We start from the raw sequence: 19,373 nt of genomic DNA, 5'->3' as shown, positions 1-19,373 counted from the left end.
AACAAAATGAATATTTATTTTCTCAACATGACAATGCTGTCTACTTGGATTGATAGAGTATACAAAAAGGAAAGGTGCTCTAGTATAAGAACTCAGCAACCTGCAATCCTCTGAACAGTAATCCAGAACCTTTGCATTAAAATAGGGGAATAAACGTTTTTGTTTTTTTACCCTTGTTGTTTGGAGACATTCATTCTTCTAAATACACTTGCAGGTCACTAACTCTAGGAAAGATGTACAGAACGTCTGACTAACAAATCAAACACGGAATTAGGGAACAGTTCTCATTCATGGTACAGGAGCCACTGAACTTTGCAGTTCTCTTAATGGGACGGTTACGAATATCTGACACATTAGGTATTATGTTTGTACTACCTTTGTTTTCACCACTACACAATGAACATTAAATACATACTCCCATTTTGTATCACGTAAGCACTGACATTACCACAGGAAGTAACTTACTCTGGTGGAGGCATTTTAGAAGGTTCCACATCTCGCAGAAACTCACACTGAAGAGCCTGTTCAGCTGTGCAACGCTTGCTAGGGTCCAAAGCAAGCATATAATCAAACAGATCTAATGCAGCTGGTGGAATACTGGCAAGAAGGAGAGAGAAATAGGGGGGGTCCCACATTTGTGTTATTTCAGATGCCACGTCTTTATGCTATAAAACTTGTATTTTTTAATGTTGTCAAGTAGAGTTTAATTGTATGATTTAAAACTTGGGCTTTATATTAATACATTTGTTTTAAAAGTTTTCCTTTTAATAAGGGTCTAATATTACTATATACTTGGAATTTAGCACAAAGAGATTTATACTTTTTAATTGGGCTACAGACAATAATTCTATTGCTTTAAAGTTACACAAGTAGGCTCCACTAATATAAACAGGATGATACATTTTCCTAAACCCCAAAATAGTTGAAGGAGAAAAGGCAGTTTTTAAAATAATCTTACAGATGTTTTCTGTAACTTTCATGTTTGTTATTTGCATGAGACAACTCCAATGGCATTATTTTAGGATACATGGCTTAGAGAATTAGTCTTATATACTGAATTTATGACTAACAAGTCCCTAATGTTAGCCAATCACAATTAAAAGTGACTAAGTACCCCGAGCTGCTTTTAGCCATAGGGACAATGAGCAGGTGCACGCAGGCCCAAAAAGCAACCATTTCCGAAGTACAAAGCTGTCAGGTGGCTGAAATATTTGGGTCAATTCCCCCTTCCTTGATACATATACACAGCTCCCATTAACTAACAATAATAATAGCTCAGCATGTGTATCAAGGGAAGGATAGGAACTTCAGGTCACTTCTCTCTACATTTGACTGAACCCAGAAACAAATCTTTGAAAAATACTGAAATTCTTAAAGGACCTAAGAAAAATTAATGGAATACAGATGGTTAAATGAAGTCTCCATCCTTACAAAGCAAACTCTTCTCTCAATTTTCGACGATACTGCTTCTTTGGTTTCATGGTGTTGAAATAGGCTAACTTTATTACATCAGGCCAGACTGCAGGACAAGGACTCCCACAAATTCGGCTATACACCAAAAACAAACAAACAAAACAAAACCATCAATGTATGAAATCAAACACAACAAGGTGTGTAGTTGCAGTTTGATACTCACAGGCATTGTTAATACAAAGAAAACAAATTCTAGTCTCCATGGACATATTCACAGGCCTCCTGTGATCCATGGCCATGAAGTTTTTCAAGAGTTGGCGAAGAAGCGTAGGTAAATACCCACTCTTAAGAGGCCAAAGAATACCCCACTAGAAAAATGGTTACCTCCCCCACACTTCTCCAAAGTAGAGGCTCTTTATAAACAATCACTGTGTTCTTGAAAATGATAGAAGACTCCACTGAGCATGCTGAGGTAGCATTCTATGTACCCTAACGCAAGGTCAGTTTCTTCCAGAAACTAGAATCTCCCTCTAGACAGGAGAGAAATTTAAAGGTCAGGAGTGAATTTGGATTAATTTAAATCTAGTACGTTTCTCTTTTTTTTACTCTTGGTGTGGAAAGGAACTCTGACAAATGACTGGAGTAAACACCACTCCATTGCTGACTAAGAATTTAGTTATCTGCTAAAGAACAGGAAGGAGCCTTGTGAGGACTAAAGGTGGTGGCAGAGGTGAGATGGTTTTTAAATTTAAGAAAGGACCGGGGTTTGAATTAAAAAAATTAAAACCATCTTTTGGCCAAAGAAAAGGGTCACTGAGCCAGCCCACCTCCCGACATGTGGTTGCACAAGTCTGTCCCTTCCACTGGCTTTGTCTAGAATAGGATTTAAAGATGGGGTGTTCCAATGTGTTAGCCACCACATTTTTCAAAAGTCTGTTGTGCACCAGGCAGTGTAGACTTTAATACAAGCAAACCTGATGGAGTTAAAACCCAAGCTTTCCTCAGGCTTTAACTCAACAAATCTCAGCCCATGTTGAAGGCAATGGGCCTCGTCTACACTAGGCTTTATCAAAAGTGTTAGTAACATGTTCTAACAGTACCTCTTTCATCCTAGTCTAGACAAGGCCACTAAGTGTGAAAAGTAGGGTTTACACTTTGTGGGCCTCGCAGCCAGAAAGCTAAATTTGCATAAATGTCTGGTTGATGCTGCAGCTCGCAACCTTGCCGATGTTTGTTTTCAACTTCTACAGCAAGTTTTTCCTATAAATAGAGTGGTCTTGGGCAGAAGAGCCTACCACCTTTTATGGCCTTTGGGTTCCCGGAAGACTAGAAGTATTTTCTAGAGACTTATCTATAGACTATCTTTAGACCACTCTGCCGCCTTTGTGCCTATTTATATGATCTAAAGCATATTCTGAAAAAGAAGTTAAGACAATGCTACTTTTTCCTCTAGACTTTTTCCTGATTCAAATAGACTTTTTCCTGATTCCTGTGCTCTTGAAATACTTGGGGGAAAGACCATTGGGGAAAATAAAAAATTCACAAAATATTGATGGTCACCTATGATGTTGGTAGAGGCATCAAAATTAATTAAAAGTGGCTTGCAAGTTAAAAATTGACAATGATATGACTAAGAACTATTCCATTATAGGTGGTTTAGGTTCCAGTTAAAATGTGCTGGGAACAGTCCTAATGTATTAAATTTTTTAATGTACAGCATCAATAAAGAGAAAAAAATTAAGCTATGAACAATTAGTTGACAGTGTCCTTTTGATATCAAAATAAATTTTAAAAATGACATCAATTCACGCTATACAAAACTATGTCCAGTTTGGTAAAGAAAGCCAGAACTGGAATTAAGTGCAGCACTGCCATCTTGTGGTTAAAGCAAAAACAACAAACATTCACACAACATGAGTTGTTTCAGTAGTGTAAAATGACAACAGGGTGACCATCGCCATGTTTTGCACCTTCTAAAAGGTTGTTATACTTGTACAGACCAACTTTCCTACATGTTACATACAGCATTTACAGCCCATGTAACTTACTGCTTTTCAGAATCAAATATTTGACCTCATGTGAAGAGAGATCAAGATAAAGGAGCAATTCACTGACTCATCCTCTTTTTCTTTTGTAGGAAGAAGATTCCACCCCACTACCTAGGTTGATTATGATATTAGAAGCAGGAGACAGCATTTGCCACCTGAATAGAGAAAAGAGCCTCTGACTCTACTAATTCGAACAGCTATTGCCTGAGAAGATCCACTGGGGTGGGAAGGTGAAGAAAGCCTTTACCTCCCCAAGGTATCTGGCAAGTCTTGAGGGAAAGAGGAGAAACACTCCCTTCTGCAGCAGACAGAAGCCAGTTGCAGACATGTGGGAGAATGAAAAAGCAGCATAGGACCAGCAGTATGCAGAGAACCTAGCCTTGAGCAAAGCTTTCCCTTTAAAACAGTCATTCATTATTCTCCATGTTGGCCTTTTAACCTGCTGATGGGAGAATGGAGTAAGGAAGCTGCAGTCTCACCTGCTTAAAAAGGTGAGCATGTCAAATGCCCTGTTGTGAGATGGGCTTCAGTAAGGGGTAACTCCAGCTACACTATAAAAAAATCCTACCTACCACTGCATTCCTATGCCATGGAAAGCTACTAAGCACTTCTCCAATTCTGAATAATTTGTTTTACATCTCCCCAAAAGCTACCACCATTTTTATTCTAAGAAACAACTTCTGACAACTTTTAAATGTTAATATTGTAACTCCATTTTTTTGAATGCTCATGAAAAATAAAAGTGCTGTCTATGATTTTGTAAAGCACCAACCACACTGTGGAATCTAAAAATTACCTTATTAGTTCCAGCTGAGCAAGTTCCTGATTTGCTTGAAATATTGGTTTTTTAGTAAAAAGTTCACCCAGGATACAGCTGTAAAATAAAGTTTTATATAATTCCATCAATATCATTTTATATAAATTTATTTGAGATTTATTTTAGTTCATGATTTACACTTAACACTTTTGTATTAAAACTTCTTACCCACAGCTCCAGACATCTATGGCTGGCGTATATCTTTCCTCTCCAAGCAGAAGTTCAGGAGGCCGGTACCATAAAGTAATAACTTTGTTGGTATATGGTCGACTGAAAAAAAGAAGATAGAGAGATTCAACATTTCTCTTAAAATGAGATTGTAGTGAACTAATAAAAGTTTGAGGTTTCACTACTACAATATTGTTTTATGAATGTTCCATTTTTTCATTCCCTTTGTACCAATACTGAGGCTGCTGCCACTATATAGAAAGTCATTACTTAAATCTACCAAAGGATAGCCTGAAACAGTATCTCAGAGATAAGTAAACATAACCATCTTCATGGGGCATTAAAAATATCATCAGGCTTCAGAGTTAAATACCTATACTGCTATTTAATTGCTATTCATTTTAGCAATAAGACTTCAGTTAATATCTCCATCCACTGCTGTTAGGTGCAGTTACTGGCACAAAGGAGTTGGTTGCTGAAGTGCTGAACAAAGAGTTCAACAGTAGGGGGGGGGGGGATTCAAGTCACCTCTGCCCTTCTCCACAAAGGAGAGAAGCATAGATGCAGCCGTTCCCTACTATCACAAGTTTCAACTGCCTCTTGAGTTTCAAAACTCCCAGATCTTCCTGGATTCCAACAGCCCCAACTTTACATTCGCAAGCTATCAAAACTTCCAGCTCCCACTGAAAGACTTCTGCAGTGTTTTGAGGCAATCTACTTTAGTTTTATCAGACTGAAAACAAAGTTTGGGGACAATAAAATAATGGAATGTATCAAAATAAAACAGTGCTATTGCCAAATCTATTTCAGTAGAAGTCTCTATTTTTGTATATCCTTAGGAGATGCAATAGAATATTCAGTTTTCAGCAGCCCTTGCCACAGAATACATGATTGCAAATTATCTTCTGTCACCACACCCCCAATCACCAGTATGATTTTAGCCATTAATATTATGTAACTTGAGGTTTTGTAACATTTTACACAATTTGAAAGCTGAGACTCCAATATTTTAGACAGTGAATAGCAATGTTTCAGTATTAACAGTTTTCAAGACAGCAGCTAATACAACAGAAATTACCTATCCCAGCTTTCCAGGTATAGTTTTTGGATAACTGAAAAGCACCGTTTCACATCTGTCATCTTTAATAAAGCATTAGGTTTGAATTGCAAATACACATAGGTATAAAGTAATGTATTTGAATAACTTATATGTGCTTAAATAAAACGAAGTTACAAGCAATTTCTGCCTTCCACAGCAGGTGAACATTCCACATTGCAAATGACACCACTGTTATGTTCAGTGCAACTGCCTACTCAACTGAACACACTGATCTACAATATGGACTTCTGTATTTACTGAAGGGGGCATAAACGTGATAACTTTACACTAAAACAATCCCCTCTGGTGGCCCCACAAGCACACACACACACACACACACACACACACACACACACTCACTCACTCTACTGGAAACATTTTCAAAAGTGCCTAAATGGCTTAGGCTCTTAAGTCACTTTTGAAAATGGGACTTCTTGTGGGAAATTTTACTCCACCCTCTACAGATCTGCCAGATTTATTCCAGAAGAGAGTATTATTTTCAGAAGTATTTAGATAGAGAAACTCAGTAACAAAAAAAGTCAAACCTATCAATATTCAATTGTTAAAGATTTCTAGACACTACTTTCTGTTTCAACAGGTATGTTCTTATGTAATACCGGTATGTCACACCTTCTAGCTGGAAAGTGTTATACATTCAGAAGTGATTTTTTAAAAAGTTAGATGCACAATTGTGAGTGAAATTACCACAACTCTGACTGGAAGTTGGGTAAATATGTACAAAAATGGCCATAATTATTCATTTGCATGTACAATTACCCCCTTTGTACACTCAAGATCTATGCATGCATAAGTTAAGCACACAATTACAAGTGCATACAGCTTATTTTTTAAAAGCTTGCTTTCGGACTTTTCAAATTTTGATAAATGAGATACACAATATATTTCAGTGATTCTAGCATTAAAGTAATGCTTTAAGAAATTTCTTCTGCTGCTTCAAGGTCCCAAATCCTTCTAAATACTGTTTAATCAGATCAGTAAATCAATTGTCAAAAAATATAGTTCAGTTAGCAACAATGTGGAAAAATTGTTACAGCACAATCCTTAAATGTTCATTAAATCCTACTATTACTGAACAGAAGACGTACTCAATGAGAGATTGAATCAGGAATGAGATGCAAAAACTGAGCTCACTGGGATCAACATTGCATGTAAAGTTGAAATAAAAGCTTTTGATGATGTTGATTATACGGAGAGGGATTCCACAGGCCCGCAGAATGCACTATAGGCTGGTCCTGTGAATGCTATCAAAAGCCTTCTCAAAAAAAGGCTTACTGGCCTGTAATTGCCGGGATCACCTCTGGAGCCTTTTTAAAAAATTGGCGTCACATTAGCTATCCTCCAGTCATCTGGTACAGAAGCTGATTTAAATGATAGGTTACATACCACAGCTAGTAGTTCAGCAATTTCACATTTGAGTTCCTTCAGAACTCTTGGGTGAATACCATCTGGTCTGGTGACTTATTAACGTTTAATTTATCAATTTGCTCCAAAAAGGCAGAATATGCCCGTTAATTTATGGAAGCAGGAGTAATATTGAAATGTTTAAGCAGACCACATCCTAACTGTAAATCTGCATCCTTCATCTCCAGTCAGTTTAGACTGAAAATGAAAGTATTAATTGTGATGTCACTAGTCAGAGCTCTTTATTAAAAAAAATAATCTATATCTGTGCTATTACAGCTAATGGAGATTATCCTTTAACTCAAGAAGCAAGCCTCTCTAACGGTATTTATGATACAATAACGGAGAAAGAACACCACATATTTGACTGAAGTTCAAAGTTTGAAAGGAAAGTGCATAAACAGATTCCCATCTCCCCAAAGTTCTTTGTCCATGGTATTCTGGAGAGACTATAGCTTTGGTATTGCAGAAAGAATCCTTGTACTTTTAAAGAACCAGGATGAGAGGTGTTCCTCTTTCCCACTCCATATAATTCATTTACATTTGAGTTTTATGTTTGTGGTTTTACTACCGTGCACACATACCAGGTGACTGACCTCCCTCCCTCCGGGGCTTCACAACTTTTTATGCTAGTTGTTTAGTTAGATGGCCTGACAAATGTTTATCAACATACAGCTATTATACTTTGACATCTCAACTAAAATTGAATTAAAGCATGAATATAACTGAACTATACCAACATAAACCACTGCATAGCTGCACATTACAAACCTTTACTTCTATCATTTCAGATATTTAATCAGAAAAGAGGATGCCATATTAAAAATGTGATTTGACTTAAACTTCCCTCTACAGAAAAAAGCATCCCTAGCCCTGATAATCACAGAGACCTATGCTTTAAATATATATATTTAACAGAACAGAGTTGTCTTACCTCTCCTCTGAGCTATACAGTCGAGCAAGCCCAAAATCTGCAAGCTTAATCTGCCCTCTGGTGGAAAGAGTAAAGAATTTTTACTGATTAATCTTGTCAACAGATTTAAAAACCAAACAGATGTTTAAAATGCTCTAACACATCTACAGTTAAACTTCACTAATTCACACTAGTCACCAGGAGAACCATTACAAATTACTGCATCTTCTCAATTAATAAGTATGCTAACCAATGCAATTTTAAAAAACAAACCATAATGGATTGTGAAATGATGTATTTCTTTTTGAAAAATGCAGATATACACTTCAAAGAATACTAATGAACATTCAGGGTATACTTTATAAAATAATCAACTAATAACACACGACTGTACTTATTATGTTGATAAAACTTTGAAGGGGGAGACTGTCATTTTTGTACATTTTAAGCCTGGCTTTAGGGCTGTGGAGATTACTAATTCACACTTCAGTAACGTTTTACTCAGTAAATTGGCCTATTTACTGGTAACTGTAGATAATAAAAAATATTAAATCAAGTATTTGCATAGCAAGTGACTATCAGCAATTGCACCTCCTTGTGGGAAGCATACAAAACTAAACACTCCATTTGTATCAAAGGCTAAAGTTGGGATTTTAAGAGTGATAATTCAAAAGGCATAAAGGATGCTGCTGCTCAACAGGCAACATACCATGCCAATCTGGAAGGTTGGATGACTTACACTAGAAAGGACATTCATAAATTTCTATAAGGAAAGAAAAGGACATGGTGCTTTCACAAAGTTTGTCGATTTTAAAAAATCCTTTATTTCTAAATGTTATGTACTATGTTTATTTATATCCCAGGATTTATTTGTATATTTTTATTTATATCCCAGGATATTAGAGAGACGGGGGGGGGGGGTGTGAGGCAATACCTTGTATTGGACCAACTTCTATTGGCAGTTCCACACATGCACCGAGGCTTATGTTTATATACATATGTGTGAAACATGGCTTATCACTGCACTTGTGAGCAAGAGTATCAGTGTGTACCTAAAATATGTGTTTGAACACACCTGGTTGCATATTCTTTTAAATCGAAACACTGTACTTCTATACTCCCGAAAGATGAGGTCTTCAGTATTATACAACGTGATAGATGAGTCTACGCGCATTTGACTATAAGATCAGATAGTCAAGAAAGCACAGGTCAGAAACTACGCTTTCACATATTCTAATTTAATATGACAAATACAACTAACAAAAATATCCAAACACAAGACCTGGCTGTAATGGGGGACTTTAAGTATCCAGATACCTGTTGGAAAAATAATACAGAAAAACATAAAATGTCCACTTATTGGAATATGTTAGGGGCAACCTGTTTCAGGAGGAGGAAGAAACCAGGGGAAGCAGCCATTTTAGACTTCATTCTGGTGAACAGGGAGAAACCGATTGTGAATCTGAAGGTTGAAGGCAATTTGGGTGAAAGTGATCACAAAAGGATAGCCTTCATGATTCTTAGAAAGGAAGGAATGAGAGCGACTCCAAAAAGGCAGACCAATAAACTCAGAGAACTGGGAGTCAGGGTCCCATAGGAAGACAATCTAAGGGAAAAAGGAGTTCAAAAGAGCTGCAATTTATCAGAGACAAAATATTAAAGGCAAACTATCCCGATGCAAAGGAAAGGAAGGAAAAAAACCTAGGAAGCCATTGCATCAGGAGCTCTTTAATGAGCTGCAAATCAAAAAGGAATCTTAAAAGAATGAAAACAAGGACAAATTGCTATGGATGGGAACAAAAGAATAGCACATAGGGACAAAACTCAGACAGGCTAAGGCACAAAATGAGTTATACCAAGCAAGGGACAAAAGGCTATTGATAGAAAAGGTTCTAGAAATACATTAGGAACAAGGAAAAGAAGAAAGTGTAGATCCACTACTTAGCAGGGAAGGCTAATAACAGACACCAAGAAGACTGAAGTGTTTAATACCTATTTTGCTCCAGTCTTCACTAAAAATTTTTGAGACCAGATACTTAATATTAACAAGAGGGAAGGAACATAAGTCAAAATAGGAAAATAACAGGTTAAAGAATATTTAGATAAGTTAGATGTATTCAAGTCAACACGGCCTGATGAAATCACCTTAAGGTACTTAAAGAACTAGATGAAGCAATCTCGGAATCTAGCAATTATCTCTGAATTCATGGAGGATGGGTGAGGTCCCAGAGGACTGGAGAAGGACAAATAGAGTACCTATCTTTAAAAAGGGAAACAAAGAGGACCCGGGGAATTAGACCAGTCAGCCTAACTTCAATACCTGGAAAGACATTGGAACAAATTATTAAAGAATCAATTAGTAAGCACCTAGAAGATAACAGGATAATAAATAATAGCCAACATAGATTTGTCAAGAACAAATCATGCCAAACTATGCTAATTTTCTCCTTTGACAGGGTTATTGGCTTAGTGAACTATGGGGAGGGAAGCAGTAGATATGTTTTATCTGAATTTTAGTACAACTTTTGACCATCCCACATAACATTTTCATAAGCAAACTAGGGAAATGTGGTCTAGAAGAAACTATTATAAAGGTGGGCACATACTGGTTGAAAACCCATACTCGAAGAGTAGTTATCAATGGTTCACTATCTAAGTGGGAGAATGTATGAAGTGGGGACCCACGGGATCTGTTCTGCATCCGGTACTATTCATTATTTTTGTTAATGACTTGGATAATGGAGTGGAGAGACTGCTAATAAAATCTGCTAATGATATCAAGCTTAGAGGGGTTATAAAAAACTTTGGAGGACAGGATTAGAATTCAAAATGACCTTGACATTTTGGAGAATTAGTCTGCAATCAACGAGATGAAATTAAATAAATGTTCAAAGTACTAAACTTAGGAAGGAAAAAATCAAAGCAGGCAGGAGTATTGCTGAAAATGATCTGGGGGTTATAATGCATATATTGAATGTTGAATATGAGTCAACAATGTGATGCAGATGCGAAAAAGGCTAAAATACTGTAGTTTAATAACAGGGGTGTTTTATGTAAGACAGAGGAGGTAACTGATTCACTTTAATTGGCACTGGTGAGCCCTCAGTCGGAATACTGTGTCCAGTTTTGGGTGCCACACTTTAGGAGAGATGTGGATAAATTGGAGAGTCCAGAGGAAAGCAACAGAAATGATAAAAGGAGAATAACCTTTCCTCATTAGTCAACGTAACTGGGTATGTTTAGTCTTGAGGAAAGAAGCCTGAAGTGACACCTATAACAGTTTTCAAATATGTTAAAGGTTGTTATAAAGAGGGCAGTGATCAACTGTTCTCAGTGTCCACTGAAAGTAAGACAAGAGGTAACCAGCTTAATCTGCACAAAGGGAGATTTAGGTTATAATTAGGAAAACTTTCTAACTGTAAGTAGAGTTAAGCATTGGAATAGGTTTCCAAGGGAGGTGGTGGAAACCCTGTCATAGGAAGTTTTTAAGAACAGATTAGATAAATACCTGCCAAGGATGGTCTAGATTAGTTGTAGGCAAGCTGCGGCCTGCAGGCCGCATGTGGCTCATCAGGGTAATCTGATTGCCGGCCGCGAGACATTTTGCTGACGTTGACCGTTGCAGGCACGGCCCCCCCACAGCTCCCAGTGACCGCGGTTCACCATTCCCAGCCAATGGGAGATGCGGGAAGCAGCAGGCCACAAGGACGTGCTATCTGTCGCTCTCCCACAGCTCCCATTGGCCGGGAACAGCAAACCGTGGCCAATGGGAGCTGCGGGGGGCCGTGCCTGCGGACAGTCAACGTCAGCAAAATGTCTCGCGGCTCACAATCAGATTACCCTGATGGGCCGCAGGTTGCCCCCCACTGGTCTAGATACACATGGTCCTTTCTGCCTCAGCACAGGGGGATAGACTAGATGGCCTAGAGGTCTCTTCCAGATCTATTTTATGATTCAATGATTAAACTCTAAAATTATATTTCTTAGTGCTGGCTGATGAACCTAAGTCCTGATCTTGGTGTTTCCACACAGGTGAAGTAATGAGTAAACAGCAGGAACAGACCCTAAATTGAATGATACTAGGTTCAAAGTTGAAGCTAGTTTTAAAAGTAGCAATAAGCAACCTAAATAATTAAAGTCTATTTTTCTAGTGATAGAAGAAAGTGACACAAATTGCTAGAATTAAATCAAAGGTTTTTTGGTTAAGCTGTTACTTTATAACTTTGTGAACACTTTAAAGTTGGTTACATCCATACCTATTATTTAGTAGAATATTTGAACATTTAATATCTCTGTGCAGGAAGTTCTTCTTATGGCAGTAATCCAATCCCTCCATCAACTGTCTCATAAATGACTTTATGTGATTTTCATTAAAATGAACCAAGCCAGATTCCAGGAGTCCCATCAAGTCATGGTCCATATATTCAAAGACCAGGTAAAATGCACCTAGAAAGAGGGGGGAAATTACAGATTTCATAATATTCCAAAATATCTTATTACTCTACTTTTAAAAGTATAGTCTAGTATTCTTCACATACATTAGACAGTGTTCATATTTTTGTAAAATCTGGATAACCTTGGAGAGGGCACCTTATTTCCAACTGCTTAGCTGCATTTAAACACAGCTAAAAATATATTTTCCTATTACTTTTCCGTGTAAGCAATTGTTGTAATTGTCAGAGATACAGTAAGAACAAAATGCTAATACAGTAGAACCTCAAAGTTCCGAACACCTCGAGAATGGAGGTTGTTCGTAACTCTGAAACATTTGTAACTTTGAACAAAACGTTATGGTTCTTTCAAAAATTGACAACTGAACACTGACTTAATACAGGTTTGAAACTTTACTATGCAGAAGAAAAGCTTCCCCCCCCCCCTTTTTTTGTTTAACACAGTACTGTACTGAATTTGCTTTTTTCCCTCCCGGGGGGGGGAGGGGGAGAGAATCTCTGCTGCTGCCTGATTGGAGAAGGAAATCTCTGCTGCTGCCTGATTGCATACTTCCGGTTCCAAAAGAGGTGCGTGGTTGCCTGGTCAGTTCGTAACTCTGGTGGTTCATAACTCTGAGATTCTACTGTACAGAGGATATCTGGACAGAGTTACAGTGGCTTCTCCTTTACAAAATACCAATTTTACACAAAATGGTTTAGCTGGATTAGTATTTCTTCACATGAACCTTGTGGTGAAATCCAGAAATAAAATTACATCTAGGGTAGAGGTGAGTTAACACTGTATTTCTCTGTTATCGTCCTCTGATTTATTTTTAAGCTTGCACTGTGGAATTGTGTCAGGAATGAGCCTACTACTCAGACTGGCAGTGCCTATAACAGACCAGAATAAGTCAGAAGAGGAAGCCCACAAGTCAGCAGCAGCTCTGCAGAGGTCCAGATTTCACATCAGAAGTTAGTTCCCTCACACCTCTAGTGTGGCAGAATCTGGCCCTTTCTCATACTGAAAAGTAAAACATCATTCCACAAGTGATTCCATTAAAATCAACGGGACTACTTGTGGGTCTGGTGCTTAATATTGAGGAACTTTGAATGCTGAATCCGTAACTTGAAGTGTTAAGGTAAGAAAACATCATTAATCTCTGTCTAGAACCTATTTCCTTTCCCCCTTCTCCTCCTTCACTGCTGCTCAGAGAAGTTCATGGGCTCTCCATAGTGACACTGAGCCCTCCTTGACAAGTGAGAGGGGTTGTAAATGAAGAAACTATATCCTACAGGTTCTCCCTATCCTTGCTAAAGGCCTTCAAGAAAACAGGACCTTCAAGGCTCACCCCTTTATAAAATATTAATATCTACACCAGACAAGAATTCCCAACAGCCTAGGCTCACTATATAATAGTGGTCTCACTTTAGAAGCTAATGAAAGTCTGTAGTTCAGCAACGGGCACTCAATATGCCACATTTAAATAAGGTTAATACCCAAATGCGTAACTTGGAGAAAAGTGAAGGGCCCTGACCAGCAAATGGAAGTTTAGACAATCTCCTTTGCTTAGCATTTAAGCAGACAAAAAGAGATTACTCCTACTCTAAAGAAAATAATATGTTAAGAAACTTGAGATCAAATTAGAAGAGCGACCCTTTTGGATACTGCACATGGCTCTCCTGGCATTTGTGGCTTTTTCTTAAGCTCCCTTCTTTCTGCCTGATTTCAGGCAGAGGGAGCTGAGTGCTGATTATAGGATAGTCTCTCAACCCCCATGTTGTCACAAATCTACAGAGGGCAAGGGAAGTGCTGAGCAAATGGACCAGTGATTATATGATCTTGTCACATCACGAAGATGGGAGGAAGATAGGAAGGGAGAGGATGGAAGACAATGTTAAAAGGGAGCTGCAGACAGCCACAGGTCTCCTGACATTGTGTTGCAATGTTTGCATAATGTTGAGGTTCACACAAAAGTATGTAGAGAGCTAGCTGGTTACAAGGTGCTAGCTCCTCATTTCCAAAAGCTAGACTTCATTTAAAACACAGATAAAAATGTTAAAATTTTCCTTACTTGCCATGTAACCAATTGTTGTAGTTGCCACAGGGATATTGTGACCTTAAATAAGAAGGAAGGTGGTACATGAAACACTTAAAATGCAGACCACCCAAAGCTTGAACCCGCCCCACACCCCCAACAAAATGCACTGTCATAATGTAAAAACCACAGGATCAGACTAAAATTTCATGATTTAGTGACTTTTTCTAATCACATTTGATGAAATGGTTCATCAACTCTGCAAAGCCAAATACCACTAATCTTGGGGAAATATTTTGTATTCCTGAGTGTATGGAAGGTACTAATGCTGGTGCCCCATCATCTGAGTGCCTACTTCCCTTCCTTGCATAAAAGACGACTACAAGCCCATCATATATGCAGTTAAACAGCACAAGATCTCATCTCTAAACATATAGCAAAATGAATAACTGGAGCTATCACTGAACTTATCCAGTCAGGACTAGTGCCTTTTAAAAATCTAAGCAAAAGAACTACACAAAACTCACATTTCTTTCCTCTTCCTTTCACAAAAATTAATAAAGTGGAAAGACCAAAAATCCATGTGCTTGCTCCCAGAAAAGAGCTTGGAAGAGGCCCTATTATACAGGGGATCAAGCACCTGGACTGACCCTCATTTTGGGTGATTTTGCTTTCACTACACTGTTCAAACAACACATCACAATAGGTGATATCATCTCAGAAGGATGACAATTATTGTGGGAGCACTGAGAAATAAAAGAAGAACGGCATATGAATTAGATATGGACTTGGTTGGTGCTGTTAATTTGTTTTTAACACTCTCCCAATTAAATACACCAGATTCTCACTCCAATTTTTTATAATGAACATAAGATGAGTATAGCAAATATAGTAAAATTCCCATTTTACTGATTGTACTAGTGCAAATGAAAATGGAATATAACATCAGATTTATGCTTTAGAAAATAAACTAAATATCAGATACAGTGTTGTATGTAGATTTAACAGTGTTTCAACTGTCAAGCTGATCTGACTTTCTTTTTCTTGCCTACAGGGGAACTGCCAGAACTAGATTACTAAGCAATTATATACTGTTGTATTCATAGGATGAGTGACACTGCAATTTCATATTGCCATAATCATAAATAGGTCATTACAAATTTGATTTTCAGTATTACTCAAACTAATTTTAGTTTGCGACTGCAAGAGGCATTAGACCAATCCAAATGAAGTGTTTTGTTTACTCCTTCATAAAAACAAATGCAGGGTTATTTTCATGAGGTGGGTGTGATCTCATGGTGAGAGAAAAGTTATTTATGCTATCTGATCATGTCATATTGTGTGGCGGGACAAAGCAGGGAGCCTGCCATCTTCCCTGCTTCTTACCCTTGCATATACATCAGGGGATGGGCCTGATATTCAAGGCAGTAATTGGGGCAGGGAGGGAGGAAAGAAGGAGAGAATGAGAACACAAAAGAGGCTTTTAGATGGACAGTAGCCCGTTCACTGCACAACAACCATTTTCTCCCCATAACCCACAAGATTTGGTAGCTCACTTCATAGCAGGACCAGGCTTTAAGCGTAACCTAGACAAATCCCACATAATTCCCATTCTTATGAGGAAACACCAACTGGCATGGGAACCCTATTTTCCCCTTTCAAGTTAGAGACCAAGAATTTCAAGAACTGTGGAGTTACATTATTCTTCAAAATAACCCATTCCTCCACACCAGCTTTCCCCATTAGCCATATTTCATGAGGCAGTGCAATGGAAGCAAAGTCCCGCTACGCTAAATTTTATGAAATCCAAATAAACTGGTTACACCAAATTACTTATTTAATTTACACATTGCTCATCTTAGTGCCTGCTATGTTAAGGACCTGAACTGCTTCATAAGTACCTATGGGGAGGAAGGCAACCAACAGTCCATTTCTCATGCTGGAAGAGAGCACTCACAGCGGGATGTCTTTGCCCAATTCCCTTCACTAATACCATGCAGCTCATCTCCCTTCCTTCTGAGATAAGCTTCCTCAACATTACTTGGAGTTGATGGAGAAGCAGCTAGATAGTGGTAATAATGATCAGTTTTGAACATGAGATAAGAGACAGTAAGTGAATCTATTAAGGAGATACACGATATAAAGGAGACCTGGGTGGACAAACACAATCCTTGTCTTAATCTTTTTATTAGCATCTGGGGAACTCATTTTTTAGACACTGGGTATGCCTACACTGCAATAAAACACCTGCAGCTGGCCCATGTCAGCTGATGGGCTCACGGATCTGGGCTGTAGAGCTATAAAAGTGCAGTGTTTGGGAGGAGAGTCCCACAGCCTGGTCTCCAGCCCCAGCCAGGATGTCTATACTGCCATTTTATAGCCCCACAGCCTGAGCCCTCTGACACGGGCCAGCTGAGGGTGTTTTATTGTAGTATAGACATACCTAGTATTTTTCAAGAGATGCTGATCTTTAAAAGGATATCTCACTTTCTAGCTCTTTTATAATTAGAGCACCTGTTTTTTATTTCCATTCTAGGGGCTCTGTCAATGGTGAAAAGCAAAAGTTCCTATTACCAATCAACTGAGCTGGAATATGATGTTCTAAGGTGTGTATGCAAGATGGATGTGACTATAAAAATATCACTAGTGTGGATTGTAGTGTAGGAAGGATCCACCTGGGACCTGTAAAACCTGGCAAGATGTCCTCCAGGCATCTTCAAAACGGACACATTTACGCTTATTTATTTATTTATTATTACACACTGGGGTAACTGACTTGGGAGGTCTGACGTAAACTGGACACCAAACCATGCATTTGTTGCTAGAGTATGGAAGATGGTGCTCTCATTCATTGGTGCAAGTAGTGCTTAGAGAAAGCTGAAAGTCTAAACAATTGAGAGTACTAAGCCAATACAAAACAGTATTTTATGAGGGAAAAATGGGGATTACTCAGATCTAATCAGACACACAGATTAGATCTCCTGAGTGAATGGTCTGGAGAGACCAGAGTCTATTACTAACATTTTCTAACAAACTAGATTAGACAAAAACCTGTAAACATTTCTCGATAAAGTGATTTTCCTTTATGTAAAAAGTGCATTTTTACTAGCAAAATGTATACATACTTCCACTCCTGGTTTTTTGTTCTTTTTCTTTATACTTAGCCTGTAGGAGTTTTAAATGAGGCAGAAATAAAATATTTGTCTTAATTCCTCTCCCTTTGTGACAAGGAACAGTACATTTAAAGAGACAGAGGCCTGGTCTACACTATGACTTTAATTCGGATTTAGCTGCGTTAATCCGAATTAATCCTTAACCCGTCCACACAACGGAGCCAGTTACTTCGAATTAAAGGGCACTTAAAATCGATTTCTGTACTCCACCCCGACGAGCGGAGTAGCACCAAAATCGATTTTGTTAATTCGAATTAGGGGTAGTGTGGCCGCACACCACCGAATTAATGTGGTTAAAATTAATGGGGTAGTGTGGCCGCACACCACCGAATTAATGTGGTTAAAAACCGAATTAATGTGCTTAGTGTGGCCGCGCACAATCGAATTTATACAATCTGTTTCCCAAATTCGAATTATCTAAATTCGGATTAATCCTGTAGTGTAGACATACCCAGAGTCTAACATGACACTTCTGTCCCATAGTGATGACACTTTGGGGGGGGGAGGGGGAAATAGAGCTATGTCTGCCTTCTCTGCAGAGGTAGCCCAGGCGAATGGCACCTCCATTACCCTCACCTGTGTGAAAAGTCTTGGTCAAAGTGCTGTATCCTCATTGATGCTCCATCCATGTGTGTCACTAGGACACATTAGGACTTCTGGGAGCATATCCCATGGTTCTTTGTGCTGCAGTAAACTGAGCCACTCCAATTGTCTCTCTGTGAACCATGAGATAACTAGTCTGTTCTTCTCGGCACACGGGGGGAATTGCGAGAAGGCCCTCAACTATGAGCACTCCAGTGATTTAACCTCACTGCAAAATGGGTGGGTTATCAGACTGAGTGAAAGTGAACCCAGGCTCTAACCCACACCCCAGCCTCGGCAGCTAGCCCAGGATGAACGCACCACCCAGGTTAGAGATGGTTTTCAGTACAGACCGGAGGAAAGTTGAGGCAATGGCTGAGTAAGAGCCAAGACTAATTCTGCAGTGGAGATGCACCCAAAGAGGTCTGGTAGCAACATAAACAAATGCAGTTTTACTTTCTAGAAGTAATTATCAATTCCCTTGATATGGTTAGTTTTGTGGTCAGGAGAAAGCAGCTGTGAAAGGCTCCCTTCTATCAAGCCAATCTAAAAGGAACTGTGGTAAAGAAACGTACAAACAGAATTAGGAACTGAAGAGTAGGGAAGACATTCTCCTGATGGACATCTCATCTCTAGTGCAGGCCCAACAGCTGCTGATTAGAATGTATAGTAGTCAGGCTGAACCATATGAAATTTATTATTAAGGTTACATTAGACAAACTGTACACAGAAGGGAACTTTTCTGGTCCTGCTCTAAGACTGCCAATTACAAGAAGGAAAGCAGTGCCTATGTTAAAACAGTACTGATACTATATCCCTACAGATATAGCACAAACTTCCCCCAACACACACTTAGGATGACATCCTGTCTAATAGAATTAACAGGTATATGGAAAGTTTTTGAACTTCCTGTGTTGACATTTTATGGACAATAAAGGTACCAAATAAGACTATGTCAGGATCCTTCCTATAAGCATTGAAAAAACAGGTTTGGGACAGGGATGATAAACGTAGGTCTAATCTTCACTCCCATGGGAATGAGTGTAAGGTGATGCAAACTGTGGTGCTTGTTTTCGTTGGTTCCTTTATTACTACTTTTGTTTATTTTATTACAATTTGGTTACATTTTTTTTCTCATTATACTGATTACAAGTCAATTGAGAAGGCATACAAACATTTAAAAATCCATGGTTTCAGAGTAGCAGCCATGTTAGTCTGTATCCGCAAAAAGAACAGGAGTACTTGTGGCACCTTAGAGACTAACAAATTTAT

The 19,373-nt window shown here is 38.5% G+C and overlaps 1 protein-coding gene across 1 annotated transcript in view; it reads right to left on the bottom strand.

Moving 5' to 3' along the window:
* LOC112113498 (cyclin-dependent kinase 13) overlaps positions 1-19,373 on the bottom strand; it is a 64,363-nt gene that overhangs the window by 7,309 nt on the left and 37,681 nt on the right. Inside the window, exons 6-12 of the mRNA XM_024209796.3 lie at positions 14,383-14,427; positions 12,137-12,326; positions 7,902-7,958; positions 4,447-4,548; positions 4,258-4,335; positions 1,432-1,548; positions 466-597 (exon numbers count right to left, since the gene is read on the bottom strand). Of these exons, the coding sequence (XP_024065564.1) occupies positions 466-597; positions 1,432-1,548; positions 4,258-4,335; positions 4,447-4,548; positions 7,902-7,958; positions 12,137-12,326; positions 14,383-14,427 (721 nt within the window). The remainder of the gene's footprint in view (positions 1-465; positions 598-1,431; positions 1,549-4,257; positions 4,336-4,446; positions 4,549-7,901; positions 7,959-12,136; positions 12,327-14,382; positions 14,428-19,373) is intronic.

Source organism: Terrapene carolina, unplaced genomic scaffold (assembly GCF_002925995.2).
Source record: "Terrapene carolina triunguis isolate 2854851 unplaced genomic scaffold, T_m_triunguis-2.0 Scaffold179, whole genome shotgun sequence".
Classification (NCBI taxonomy): domain Eukaryota; kingdom Metazoa; phylum Chordata; order Testudines; family Emydidae; genus Terrapene; species Terrapene triunguis.
The sequence above is the reverse complement of the archived record's forward strand: the minus strand, read 5'-3'. Positions and strand labels throughout refer to the sequence as shown.